At 44.1% G+C, this 15,104-nt stretch overlaps 2 protein-coding genes across 2 annotated transcripts; one reads left to right on the forward strand and one right to left on the reverse strand.

The window, feature by feature from the left end:
- Nucleotides 1–90: 90 nt before the first annotated feature.
- On the forward strand, nt 91–14,263 carry LOC110039982 (uncharacterized). The gene is made up of 7 exons (XM_020745167.2): nt 91–309; nt 471–600; nt 690–790; nt 3,190–3,317; nt 3,744–3,870; nt 9,596–9,771; nt 10,468–14,263. Exons 1-7 carry the CDS (start codon nt 159–161, stop codon nt 13,402–13,404), a joined length of 3,750 nt encoding a protein of 1,249 aa, XP_020600826.2. The 5' UTR covers nt 91–158; the 3' UTR covers nt 13,405–14,263.
- Nucleotides 4,755–5,565, reverse strand: LOC149108415 (uncharacterized). The gene has a single exon (XM_089295242.1). It carries the CDS (start codon nt 5,542–5,544, stop codon nt 4,759–4,761), a length of 786 nt encoding a protein of 261 aa, XP_089151368.1. The 5' UTR covers nt 5,545–5,565; the 3' UTR covers nt 4,755–4,758.
- Nucleotides 14,264–15,104: the final 841 nt, after the last annotated feature.

Below are 15,104 nucleotides of genomic sequence, written 5' to 3' on the forward strand. Positions count from 1 at the left end.
GTTTCATGCACTTTGACGGAGAACATCCTGGTGACGAGGTACATCTTTGCTGCACAGCTCTTTGTACTCTACTTTGGAAGGTCCCTTCGCGAGTAACTTTGTCAGTGGATTTCGTTTGAGCGCATGCGAAAGAGGCAAGCATTTTGAGCAGGAGCAACATGGCGCTCCTCAATCGGAAAGCGTTTGAACGCAAGCTGCAAAATATGTCGTCCGCACAAGACAGTGTGCAAACAGTTTCGCTGTGGATGATTCATCACAAAAAGCATGCTGAAGATATGGTGGTTGTGTGGTTGGACCAGCTTAAGAAAGGTAGAGCTAAACTTTGATGTTTACTTCAATCGAGCTAACGAATTTCAAAATTGTCGATCAGGTGTCGGGTTTTAAAATTAAAACCTACCTGATTGATGAAATTTCGGATTCTCCGGCCAGCTGCCCTTTGGATCGACTGTAAAACATTTTTGTCTTTTCAGCTTCAAAGGCCGATCGACGGCTGGTCCTGTTTTACTTGGCGAACGATGTTCTTCAGAATAGCCGTAAAAAAGGGAAGGAATTCAGCAATGCTTTTACCAAAATCCTGCGAGATGCTATGCAGCTTCTCAGGTTTGTGTCAATCGTTTGTTTGCCCGACCAGTTCACGTGCCTTGAAAGATCAACCAGTATCTCAAATGAGTTCTTAATTTTGCTTTCAGCGAGAAAACCATCAAAGGAAACGTGGAAAGAGTCATCAAGATTTGGGAAGAGAGGAAGTTATTTGAAAAGGATTACCTTGAGGCGCTCCGCAGTAAACTTGGTATGGTGATTTGTTAGATTGAATTTATTGGTAGCTTTTCATATGCATATCAGTGTCAACAAGGAATAATAATCACATACTATTATCAACCTCAGAAGTAGCCAATGACCTGCCTGAATTATTGGCCTCATACTGGGCTTGAAACTGTCTTCAACATACCTTAAAAATTGTGATAGCAAGTCCCATGAAAGTAGTAGTAGTAGTAGTAGTAGTAGTCCCATGGAAAATACTCTCTCAAATCACAGACAAAAAAATTGTAGCAATAACATGTTACCCTGTTGCCCACCCCGTCCCCCTAAATATAAGCCACTTTCATCAAGATTGAAAGGTGGCTACCTATAGTCTATAGTTTTGTAAAAAGTATGTGCACTGGGTAACAGGAACATACCACACATGACCTTTAAAATCCACACAAAAAACATTGGGGTTTTCTGCTATGTTATGATGTCAACATGAACACAAAATGCAAAAGCAACAGTGAGTTTTATCTTGTTTCCATCAGGGAAAATCCATAAAATTTAGCAGACTGTTTATGACTATTTTACTTTACTTGGCACTGTTTTTTTTTTGAAGATCTGTCCAACTAGTTTTTGTGCAAAGGAAAAGGACATAAATTTGAAAATGATGAAGAAACTGCTACTACAACCCCTACTTTTTTGCCTTAAAATTGTGCAGTTCCAGAAATATCCATACTATCATACAGAAGGGATTGGAATTTCCTGGGGCTTGGGGGGTTCTGTAAGACCAAAAAATTTAAAGACATGTATGAACAGGCCTTCTGATATTACACGATGGTATGATTTCACACAATCAACCTCAAATCGAATCTGATCACACAATTTACAAAAAATCGCATAACTCATGAAAAGCAGCACAATTTTAACAAAGTAAACAATTAGTGCTTTATCTGGAAAAATCCTGTCAGTACACATCATTTCAAGTTGAATTTCTCTTGGAGAAGCCTCGAAAACCTTTTATCATCTTCAGTTTCATAAACAATCGAAGTTCAAGGCATTTTCTGGATGTCCCAGGACTGCTACATAGTTTTCATTCTCAACCAATTGCTAATGGGATGTATTAACAGGGTAGGATCAAACCTTGTGACTGGTCAAAATTGATATATCTGTCTTAACAGATATATCATAATAATATTGTACCTCTAAACAACTGTTTTTTTACTTAGCATTAGGAATGTGGATATAATTTAAATAAAACTGAAACTTGAATCAGTGTATGAAATATTAACGATGGAAAGATGAACATACCTGAATCGAGTGGCCGTGCAAACAGGGTAAAATTATAAAGGATTATACAGGTTGGGATGTTAGAATGTGGCCATTGGCCTTATTAACAGGGTGGCTGCATTAACAGGGTTTTCTTATAAGAATTTGTATGGGCATTTCGCTGGGACATGAAAAAGTGGCAGTGATAACGAGGCGATAGTATTAACAAGGTGGCCATAATGTGGGTTTCCACTGTAGCTTTCAAAACATCACTAAGGTGTGCAATACAGTGATTACCCAATGGAGTCACCTTAAATCTCTAAGAGAGTTATAACATCTCGTTGTTGGTATTGTCCTCCAGTAAAGAAAACATTGTGTACATTTTATGTTCTTACTGTGTAGAGTATGCTAAGATCCTTTGGAATGACTGTAGAACTTGTTTTGTGTTTTATGTTGCTATGCTTAGAGGGCTTTATTATGTGGTATTCTTGTGCACAACTTTAATTTTTCACATGCATCATCCGGCCTTCCTATTATTGCCCAAACATTTTTGAGATGCAAAATTCCTTCTGATAATTAGATCCCCTCAACACTTCATAATAAATCTTCTGGAAAACAAGCCTCCAAAAATAGTAGCCCAGGGCTTTTTCTCGGCATTTTACGGTATTGGCCCACATTGTTACCTTGTTGCTATGTATTGCTGATATGAGGAAGGACTCAAACTTTATAATTGTAGTAGTAGTGACCTGGGCTGGGTTGTTCAAAGTCCGATTAAGCTAACCCATGATTAGTAAGAATTTTGATTATTTCAGGTTTGTGACTTTGTGGAAAGGTTTTCTGTTTATAGTGTTTGGACTTCTGTTTTGGGTTTGAATAATCTCAAACTACAAGCCTGAGGGATACTAGAAGATGTTTTGACATATTAAATATTTTAGTTCTGTCAATGTGGGAATGAGAAGTTTGACCAATGACAAGACAACTATTTAAATAGTGTATGTACAATTGGAATAAAACTAATCAAATCATGACGAGTTGGAAAGGAAGCATGTCGTTTGGCCACACAATGAAATAGAACAAATCATTATTAGAGACACTTGTTAGGGAAACCTGTTTGAGTGCAATTATCTGTCAGTCATGTGTTGTGTGAGACTTATGTTGGTTTTTCATATGTTATAGCCTCAGGTGATGTCGCAGTTATAATCAAGAAACCAAAGGAAAAGCCCATTGAAAAAGAGAAGGAGAAAGAAAAGGAGAAGGAAGTAAAACCAGCCAAGCAAAAGAGGTTACCCCCAGCAGATTTTAAGGTATATTTTTTAGATCCTGTTAGAACTGGGTACCTGTTAAATTTAATCAATAGCATATATTTAGAAGGGATTTTTAAATTGAATATGGAAGTAACAGATGAGTAACAGATAAGTAACAGCTGAGTGTTACTTTTCCAGATGTTAGTGATCCAGGTCAATTATCAAAAACTGAAATAAGAATAACTTAAGATAATTTGCTATGCATCAGTTGTAATTTTTAATATCTTTAAGACTTACTGTGTTATCCTATAGGTGGTTATAATGCAACAATTTTGCTTTATCTTCAAGAGTGATCTGGAGGGCGTTTTTAAAATTCAAAAGTTTTCTGAACTCTTTGTTTCTTGAGTCTATTAGAAAGATGCTTTGTTTTGTTTTTTTTACATTCTAGACAGTAATGCCTCGAGTTTCTGTTTTCTGTTTTTTTAGCCATCAAAACTGATAGATGCACTGAAAGCCTTGAGGGATTTTGAAGGGGAGCTAACCCTTAAGGAATCTCAGCTGAATTCATTGAGGATCGATGCATCAGATTTGGAAAGTGTACGTCAGTTAAAAGGTTTGTTGAATTATGTAGTTGTATTTACTTGCATTTATGCCTGTCCAGTTCATTGTTTATTTGTTCTTCCTGGCGTGGCTCCAGTTGTGTGCAAGACAAATTTGTAGAAGTAAAAAAGTAAAAAATAAAAAAGAAGAAGTTAAACGGGGTCACCTTGGGATACATTGAAGCTAAAAGGAGTTGTGAAACCTCTGTCTCATTACCAGATAATGGCTATCACATATTAACAACTGCATCGCAAAATGGAGGCTGGGTGCCTGTGATATCCAGGAGCTTCCACTATTGGCAGCCAGCTCCTAGATGGAGACTGCTCCCATGGCTGGCAAATCCTGGCAAGCCAGCCATGAGCCCCCACGCAGAAGGGAGAGCAGGCACCCGTCACACTGTGTGAACAGTGGAAAAGAGGGAGGGAAATGGGGGGGACGGAGGAAGCCTTGAAGATGAGGTCCCATGAACTGCCACGCAAATAACACGCTAGCGCCTGTAACGCTAAACACACTTCAGTCAAAGAGCACATGGGATCTGGCGCATGCCCATGTATGAAACGCCGCTGACTCCAGACAACACTGGCGCTCTTTGTTGTTAACTCCGTTAAATTGCATTTAACTGCATTTAACAACTGCATCGCAAAATGGAGGCTGGGTGCCTGTGATATCCAGGAGCTTCCACTATTGGCAGCCAGCTCCTAGATGGAGACTGCTCCCATGGCTGGCAAATCCTGGCAAGCCAGCCATGAGCCCCCACGCCAAGCCGGAGGACCTCCGAGCAGCGCGCTAGCCAGCTCGGAGAAGAGAGGGGCTCATGGATGGGGAGGCCAGAGCCCCGAGAAAAATGCCCAAATCCGTAGGCACCCAGTAACTGGCAAATTAGTGACAAAAACCATACCTGTTAGGCAAGTCGTTCAGCTACTGAAAGGATGGTTTCCACAGGTGTGCGCACATATAACAAGTAAGCATCACTCGACCAGCGACCCATTGTCTTAATGAGATGATAAGGAACACCTCTCTGGGCAGCAGTTGTAGCGGCTCCAATTCTAAAACTATGACCCGAGAACTTTCCAGGAATACCTGCTGCCTGTAGAGTGGTTTGAAGAAACGAGGAAAGCCGAGATCTAGAAAGAGGAGAGCCATCTTGGTGAATAAAGAGAGGTCCGGTGCCTGGCCCACGAAGATGAAGGTAGTTTGTTAATGCAGTCACAGGACAGAGAGGAAGGGAACCACGGCCAAGATAGATGAAACAACCCTGCCTGAAAGGATCAGTCTTTGCACACTTGATTAACACTCGAAAGCTTTGGGGATTGGTGGAGGAATCTACTTGAAGATCTGCCGCGGTCAAATGAACAGATGGATCAAAGGTACCATTTGTTGTAAATTCACCAGCTCTAAGAAACCCAAAGAAGCCAAGACAGCAGGCTGCCCATAGCATGACACTGTCAGGGTTGATAAAATCTAAAGACTTGTGCAAAACAGACATAAGGTCGGCTGTCACTGGTTGGCGCTGAGGGAGATTTGGGCCCTGATGACGTTTGATCCCTCGTAAGAGACGCTGAAGTTGAAGACGGTTGACAATTGGGTCTGGGAAGCCATAGTCGATGTGTAAAGAACGGACTGCAGACAAATATACTTTAATGGAAGAATGGTGAAGACGATCTGCTAAGTGGGTACAGAAGCGCATCAGAGTTTGTTCACTGGCTGGTAAAAGAGGCTGACTTGGCTCGAAGGGAGTATCCTGACTACAAAAATCTAAGAACTGACGTTGAGCCGAAGCATAAACTTGGCGAGTAGAAGGTGCGAGGCCATTGGTCAAATAGAACTGGCATTTATCTGTCAAATTACGGGCAGCTGAGCCAGCAGCGTTAACGGAATTGGAGTCGCCCCAGGAGCTGCATGAGGAGCAAGATGATGGAAACGCTGAAAATCAAAACGAGATAAGGCATCAGCAATCGAGTTGTCTTTACCCGGCGTATGAGAGGCAGTAAAGGCAAAGGAATGTCGGGCTGCCACAAGTGACAAGTGACGGAGAAGAACCATCATGTTCGGATCCTTCGTGGTGCCCGAACGCAAAACACTAACGACTGCCATGTTGTCGGAGCAGAACTCAACTCGTTTAGAAGCCCATCGGTGGCCCCATAGGGAAGCTGCAATAACCACCGGAAACAACTCTTTGTAGGCAATTGCCAAGGGATGCTGAACAGCTGACCATTCACCCACAAACCATTCATGATCACAAATTGCACCATAACCCCGAGCACCAGCAGCATCTGAGGAAACGTAAAATTCAGGCAAGGTCGCCCACTGTGGGGAAAGCAGGAAACTGAGACCACCCCAAGAATGGAAAAATTCTCGCCACCAACGGAGGTCTAAGCGAAAGTCTTGGTTGATCCTAATTGGGTGGCTATCATGTCGAAAGGCTGACAATAAATTGATCATGCGTCTCAAGAAGGTACGCCCCTGAGGAACTACTTTACATGCGTGTTGGAGATTGCCAATGAGAGATTCCAGCTCCTTCCGTGTGCAATGTTGTTTGAGGGACCAGGCTTCCAGAAGTGCAGCAATACGATCAAACTTATCCTGCGGCAGACAGGCCTGAAGTGAGAGAGAATTGAGCTCAATACCGAGCACAGTTAAACAAGTGGATGGCCCCTCCAATTTGTTCGGGTGAAGAGGAATACCCCACTTTTTAAATAGCTTAACACAAGTATCAATATTGTTCTGGCAAACAGGTGAGTTAGGAGGGCCCAATGTATGGAAGTCATCCAGGTAGTGTAAAAGAAAATTCACATTATAATTGTGTTTGAGGATCCACTCGAGCATATCTGCAATGGACGAGAAGATGAAAGGAGCAGAGCGTGGTCCAAATGGAAGCGCCATATCAATAAAATATTTCCCACGCCACTTCATACCAAGTAGGTAACGATCATCAGAATGGACAGGGACATTACGGTAAGCACTTTCCACATCGAACTTTGCCAACAGCGTTCCTCTGCCGTGAAGCATGATCCCATCGATGATATCATCAACCTTCATGTACTGCACTGAAAAGGGTTCTTTTGGAATGCCATCATTGACACTATGGCCTAAAGGACTAGACAGATCCAAGATAAGCCGCCATTTTCCAGGCTGGTACTTCTTCGGGATAATTCCAAAGCGACTCACATGGAGGTTTGGGATAGGGGCTATAGCAAAGGGGCCAGCTACGCGGCCTTTGTCGAGTTCCGTGAGGAGATACTGGTCGATGACTGAAGGCTGAAGGGATGCTGAAGGCATATTTTTATTCTCCGATTTTAAAGATACTGCCCGAGGGTCAAAACCCAGCTGAAAACCATTTGTGAGACCTGAAATCACGTACTCCACTTGCGTTTGGTCGGGGTAAGAACACAGTTCATGCCGAAGTTCCTCCGCATCTATGGGGGTTACTCTGGATGGGGGGACCAGGTCTTGCTGCGGGGCGCCCAAAATGGACAAAGAACAAGAGGGCAAAGCATGGTGTGCCACTTCGGAGGGCATGTCATTACCAAAAGCATCTTGTGGTGCAGGAACAACAACATTAACAGGAACAGGAATCAAAAAATTTGAAAAGGAAACTGAACAAGATGAATGTACGCTATTTACATATGGTTTGGATCCCACTTCAACGCCGCAGACGTTTGCTTTGGGATGGGGGAGTTGACTGGGAGCGCCGGTAGGAAGAGGTTGAGGCCCGAAATGGACAGTTGACACGTGGATGATCACCTTCACATTTCTCACAGCGATGGAGGTACCGGCATTGACCAAAGGTCCAGCGACAGGTGCCATCATTCCAAGATCGGCAAAAGGTGGATGAACCGGCTACCGAAATTGAAGCTGAGGACGAAGTGGTTGGCTGCTGGCTTGACTGGGGAAGAGGTGACGAAAGAGTATGGAAGTTGTACAAATCATGGTTCATGTGAGACCAGTCCACCAAACCTGCAGCAGCTGCGTCCTTGCAGAATGCAACATCGTAATGGAGCCAAGCCTTCCCAGGGAACTGGCGCGACGTCTTGAGAATTAGCAGCTTGTATTGTGTCATGTCCTGCCATCTGGAAGAATGAGCACAGCAGAAGATCCACGAGTACACAGTGAATGCTTCAACCCATGTCACGATATCAGTGATCTCTTGCACCCTTTTCTTGGAAGAACTCACGAGAAGTTTGCCATCAAGGTACGTTTGGGGCTCTGTCTCCTGGGCTTTCAAGTTCTCTGCTAGCAAGTCAGCAAGATCCACAAATTGTCCAGACCTAATTTTTGTCACCAGCTTCTCCGGGATAGGGGAATAACCGGGGCCAACAACAAACGGCCTATTCAGGGATGTTGAGGTAGAGGCGATGGAGGAATTAGAACCAAAGGAGACCAATGGCGTGAAAGACTGGTTGGAAGATGGCAATCCATTCGCAGCACCACGAGAACCAAACAATGATGGCGAAGATAAAGAAGAATTGCCTAACGTGCAGTATGTTGAAATAAAGGGAGGAACGACCAAATTACCTGAGGACTGGCCTGCAGAAGAAGGCAGTGGTTGGTTAATGACCACAGAACCGGATGACGTCGTGCCCGACGCCGCGTTTCCCGCTGTCGAAGAACTCGATGAGTGACTTTGCAAAGCCGCCAAAATGCGAGGTAACGTATCCCCCAAGGCTTGTGAAAACGCTTGACTGAGGTCCTGTTGAGAGAGGACGAAGGAGGGCGGAGTGGACACCGGAGTCGAAGAAATGGGAGGACGTACGACCGAAGAGGGAGAATCGGCTGAAGAAGAAGGCTGACTTGAATCCAACATGGCGGCCACACTGTTGTTTGTTGCACGACGATGTGCCATACCAAACGAAAGAAACAACGGCAAGATTCGAAAACGACGAACGAAGAACAAATAATGCACACGCTACTCCGGAAGGAAGCCTTGAAGATGAGGTCCCATGAACTGCCACGCAAATAACACGCTAGCGCCTGTAACGCTAAACACACTTCAGTCAAAGAGCACATGGGATCTGGCGCATGCCCATGTACGAAACGCCACTGACTCCAGACAACACTGGCGCTCTTTGTTGTTAACTCCGTTAAATTGCATTTAACTGCATTATATGTGGATTCCAGAATGAGCAGTATATGTTCAAGTGCTGGCCAAGGTCCTTGGGTTGTTTCTATGGCAAGACATTTTGTCCTAAATACTGACTTCTCCCACCAACTACTTGGGCTTCAATTTGGGTTGCATTTTTAAAAGTATCATTTTTCTTCTCAACAAAAATGAAGCAAAACATTGTTGTCCACAGCAGCTTTGTCATTTTGTTTTCACAGTAGTGCAGTTTTATTGGAAATCTCATACATTTTGATGCATTTTTGCTGATTGTCCACACTAAAAGCCCCGAAAACGTTGATGGAAGCAATAGTATATGACTCTTTTTTCATCACCTGTCTGCCCTAGAAACAGTGTTTTCAAAATGATACATTTTCCAAAGACTCCACTTTTAAAACTGTTTTTGAAAGTCTCCATTTTCATCAGTGTTTTTGGGCATTTTAGTGTCGATGATAGGCAGAAATGCATCAAAGAGTATGCATTTTCAAATGCAAATGCATCAGTGTGGAGGGGCCTTAATTAAGTGTTATCTATTACCACAGGACTATTAAAATGGCTTTGTTGGTATCGCAAATTAAAACTAATAATTTGTAAACAAAGTTAACTTTAATAATGTATGTTTTCCATCTGTTCTTGTTAGATCGCACTGGTGGTGGGAAATTTTGTGAAGAGTATGAATTGGCTACTGCCACGCTTGAAGAGTTTTTGGAAACATTGAGGCGTGAACAGGAAGAGAGGAGAAACATGATCAAAGTTCTGGAAGATGGGGAGGCTTTCTGTGATGTTTCATATGGAGAAGTGAAAGTGATAGTTCATGTAAGTGCTATGTCACAGGGCTTTTGTTCATGTCTGTCTGAAGGGAAGGCAGCCTACTTTTTGGGTATACTGTGAATGCTTGCAGACAAGCCATACCCTGAATTTTAGAAGGTCAATATACAGCAGCAAAGCCCACTGTTAGCATGCAAAATCAATGACTAGTTAGTGCTTATGTGCTTACCAATCTTACATGTACTAGCCTGCAAACAAAGACATATTTCTTCCGGCCGTCACTTGGTTCAGCGTTACCAAGTGGCAGCTGGAAATACGTCTGCATTCACAGGCTGTACATGTAACTGTAGTGCTAAAAAAGAAAGTGATGTGGCTGATCTTTTAGTCTTTATGGTGCTCCATACATTGTGACATGAGATCTTTTTCTCTTTAGTGGATTCACTGAAGAATTACCTTATAGAACAGCTCTAGCACTCACTGTGTGTTCTGTGTCATATGTATTTGCTTGTGTCTGTCTCCTGACCAAAACGTGTCTTGATATATTTGTAAAGCTACAGTCGAACCACTAACGGCAACCTTTCTACAACAGCCACTTTTTGCAAAATCTGCTAGTCCTGGGCTATCAACGGTGACTGTTCTTTGCATGCTGACCGTAAGTCAGGAAACAGACAGTAGAGGTTTATTTGCAAGATGTTTCTTTGTTGTAAGGAACTAATAGTGTGTTGTCTTTTTGTGCATTCGTAGGCTTACAAGACCTTTGGGAATCGCCTTACTTCCCTAAAGAAAAAGGTTGACGGCAAGGTGAACAGGCTTGCGCAGAAGGAAGCAGAGAAAGCAAAAACTGGGCCTGTGTCAGCACCGCAAGCTTCATTCCTCACATCAGGTCTTCCTGATGTCGCAGAAGGATCAGCACCATCAACTCCAACACAAGCGCAACAAGCTACTTCAGATGAGGCTAAAGCTGTTGATCCAACTGTGGACAACATTGAAGTTGCTGATATGGACATCGAGGATGATTCAGACAGTGAGAAGTCAGAGACAAGTGAGGAGGCAAGTGCCGAGGATCCCAAGAGTAGCAATGATCAAACTCCCAACTCCACAGGAAGTTCTGATTCCCAACCAACACAGTCAATGACTCAAGAGCTTGACATTACTCCGGTGATTTCTCCTGTTCCCAGTGTAGCCCCTGCTCGACCTCTAACTCCAAATCTGGGGACCATGATGCCAATGCAAGGCTCCATATTGCCCAGTCAGCCTCAAGTTGTCCCTCCTCGTCCACCAGTTAGAATGGTAACTCATCCGTTCATGGGAGTACAAGGTGTCCGTTTTCCAGCACATACACCGCAATTCAGACCTGGAGTTCCTCCAATACAGCCTCTCCCTGGAATGGCTCAGAATCAGTTATTACAGCCATCAGGAACTTTACCTGGTCCTGGGCAAATGACAGGCCAAGGGCAACCTTTTTCATCAATACCAAGAGCAGCAGGGTTACTTCCCAGTTCAAATGCACCCCTGCCAGGCAGCATGGGAACTTTGCAACAATTTCCACTTGGTAATGGTTTCGTACACAGCCAAGCGCCACTGCCAGTTGCTGCAGCTACTGTTCCAGCCCCTGTTCAGGTCATAACTAACTCTGCGGCAGTAACTGACATAATGAAAGATAATGCAAGTCGTCCACAAGTTGCTCTTGATGTTGGATCGCCAGATTCAGAGGCGTCTGCCCCATCTCCAGTAGAATCCCCCGAGCTACATTTGGCGGAAGGCGACGAGACACCAGAAACGACTCCAGCTCCCCTCGGTGATGTGAATGTAAATGGCAATACTGGTTTTCAGACAAACAAGTCATTTTTTGAAAATCCGGTGAAAAACCCAACAACCAGTCTAGTACCTGGCTTTTCCGGAACACAATCAGTGTCCAAAACTTCATCTGAATCGCCGTCATCTTCCAGCAGCACACCTTCCATTCCTGACCAAGCTACAGGGCAGGATAGTGCTTTGGTGAAAAAGGACAATGGACAGAAAGTCAGTGCTGTAGACATTTTGGCTCAGTTACTAAGTAGAGGAAGGAAACTGCAACAACCAAATGATGCCGATACGAAGTCTGTCCCCATCACTGCTCCAGTTCCTTCCTCTATTGCTGCTCCGGTAGCCCCGCAACAGAATTCTGAAAAGCCACAAAGTAAACCTCTTCTGTCCTTGATTGATTCATTATTCCCAAAACTGAGTGACTCCATAAAAACATTGAAAGAGAAGGAAAAAGTTGTTAATTCATCGCAATTCAATTCTCCAGTCATTGCCACAAGTTTACCTGCCCAGCCATTACCCAGTGAAAGTCATTTCCCACATCCTTCCAATGTGGCTAGTGAGCAACCAGATTTTCCACAGTCAGGACTTAAGAGCATTTTGAAAAGGGGAGCAAAATCTGATGATGAAGTCCTCGTACCTAGTCAGACATCCCAAGCATTTCGACCAAATGATGGCGCATTTGAAAGGCATTCCATGAACCACGCTCCCGTGACTAATGCGCCACACCAGGGTCCTGTAAGAGCAGACCCGACCTCAATCTTCTCAGAGGAGAGACCTATGGGACGGCTAGTGGAAAATGAAAGGAATGACACAGAGCCAGGACCGAGACATAATCAGCAACAAGGTAACAGGATAAATGTTAGTGACGGCACACCTGCGGCAACACCACCAAGCCCTCTCCCCCGTCCAGGTACCCATTTCCAAGGTCCTCCTGTTAGAGGAGGTTCTCCTCGGTTCCCCCAGGAGCGGCCTTTTGACCGACCGTTGGACATGTCACCCCGTGGAATGCCACCATTTGGGCCTAGATTACCTTTCCAAGATGCTCATGGTCCTCATTTCCAACAGTCCAGAGATAATGCTGGTCCACCGGTTGAAAGACATGAAGGTCCGCCGGAGATGCCTAGGCGGATACCTCCTGAACAGCCATCCTGCGGTCATTCCCCTAGAGGTGCTTTCAGAGATGGTCCTCTTCGAAGGCCTCCAGACACTTCAAATGTTCATCCGGAGCATCATTATATTGAAACAACAGCCCCCACCAATCCCCCTGACATGCCATTGGAAGACGTACATGCGGGGAAGCCTCGTAATAACGAGGAGGCTTTCGTTGATGGCCCACCAGGGATAAAAAGACCCCCAATTGAAGGAGCTCCGATTCACCAGCCTGATCCTCGACAATCACCTCATGAACAAGTTCCTAGAGGTGACGGCCCTCCGCCTCACCGTGCTTCTTATCCTGGAGTGATGGATGATGTACAGCGGAGAAGAGAGTTTGAGCGTTGGGAAGAACACCGGAGGGAACCTTTCTTTGATCATCGAAGAGGACCGTGGGACTTTCCCCATGATCATCCGGGCCCTCCTCCTCCTGACTGGAGAGGACCGCCAGTATCACCTCGTGGTGACCCCAAACGAGCGGACTTTCGCGAGGACGATCCTTCCATGTGGACTTCATTCGAAAACCCAGGAAGGTCGCCTAGGACTTACGAAGGATTCCGAGAAGCCCCCCCTGAATTTGATAGATTTCACGGTTACGGGCCGCCGGGTAGAAGGCGTCACTCCGTAGGAGACTTTGAAAGTGAACGAATGCACTTTCCTCTGAAAAGACCTGGGCCACCGCCGGTCCCATTTCCAGGGCCTGCAAAGCGCCCTTATTATTAATCACTCTCGGCAGTGCGTTGTTTGTACGTTTGTCTCCCTTACTTTGTTAATCTTATTTAGACACCAAACTGTGATCTAGTCACCCAAGGTTAGCGAAGAAATTTCGTCCTGTGTACGGCGATATGTCTGAGCTATTCTAATCGTTGTGTTTCACGGAAAGATAAAAGCAACTCGCTCTATTTGTAACAAAGTGACTTCCTTTTGCTTCCGTCATTGACTATTTCCTCAACCGTTTTTACGTTATGGGCTTATAGGCTTCAAGAAAAATCTAATGAATGAATGAATGAAAACGAAACAATACAATCTAGTTCTTTATGTGGGGAGGGATGACACGTTCATAAGGATTTTTTTCTTCAGTGTTGAAGCGTGGTACGTTTTGTCAAGTTTCAGTGAATTTATATAATCAGTGTTTCTGCAGTAGCTAGTTACAGTGTACTCTTTCATCTGGTTATCTCTGTTCTCCGAAAAGAAAATCAACTCCATTCGTCTTGTTAGAGCCCCCTTTTGCCATCAAGACGTTGCTAAGCAACATATAGTCTGGTGGAAGAGCTGGCGTAAAAGAGAGCTAAGTACTCGCCTGATTTCTAATTTCGAATTGGAAGCCGTTCGAATGCTTGGTAGGGATGCTCCCGATACGGTAATCTGTTGCTCTCGTATTGTTAATAGGATGATAGCAATTAGTGAATATTTGCCGAATTCTCAACGAAATGAAAAGTGAAAGTTTCTACAAGGAACACTTATGTGAGGATTTTTATCTGTTGAATTGACTCGAGGTTTCCAGAAATGGTACTGAAAGATATCCTTACTGCCGTCATTGTTCTATTGTTAATGGTGATTATTAAAAACTGGATCAATCATTGGCTTAGCTCTGAAAATTTGGTAAGCGTACGCGTTATTTGTGGTGGGGGCGTTTTTATTTTTATTTGCTTTAGTTCTCGATATGTTGGGGGCGTTTTTAAAACTAACAGATATTCCAGTCGTGCTTGTACGCGCCTCTGGCGATCTTTCATCTCATATCCGACGCGCGCTCGTGGAATAATTGTTAATTCTGTTGAATCCTGCTATCCATCCCTTGTTTCCGCATGCACGAAGATGCGTACTTACACAGATGTGTAGTATTCTCCTTCAGGCAATTCAGGTCGTAGTGAAGTGGTGGTTAATTCTGGATATGTTTGCATGGTATGTGATGGTTTAATAATCAAAAAACAATTTTTTTCTCAGCTCCATATTTTCAGTTACTATAACGTTTTGTAAGGCTCTGGATTCCTGCATTCCTTAGCTTTTCGTTCAAGAAGAGTTTCACCCACGCTATTATGCGATTATTTTTACAAGGAAGCTGAGAAAATATGTTATTTCTGGCAAATGAGCTTGCGAAGAAGGCCGAAATAACTATTTTGCCGGCACGGAACATAACGCGGCCTGGGCTCCAGGCCGGTGCATCATGGGTTTGAGCTTGTTTGGGTTGTTCTTGCCAGGCCCTTCCCAAATAAACTTATTTGCCTATTAGCTGTGTGTTCATTCGTTGTGAAGTGGAGACAAAAATAGCCCCTGTTTAAGGTTATTCCCCAGTATTGCATTGCGCATCCCTACTGCGCATAATTTCACGCGTGATTAGCGCGCGCGCATTAGAGAAATGACGGCTTTTTCTTTACAGCTGGTCCTCGCCATAGAGGTAAATCGTCATTTTCTCGCAAACGAGT

Source organism: Orbicella faveolata, unplaced genomic scaffold, assembly GCF_042242905.1.
Source record: "Orbicella faveolata isolate gen_17 unplaced genomic scaffold, um_ofav_v1 contig_26, whole genome shotgun sequence".
Taxonomy (NCBI): Eukaryota; Metazoa; Cnidaria; class Anthozoa; order Scleractinia; family Merulinidae; genus Orbicella; species Orbicella faveolata.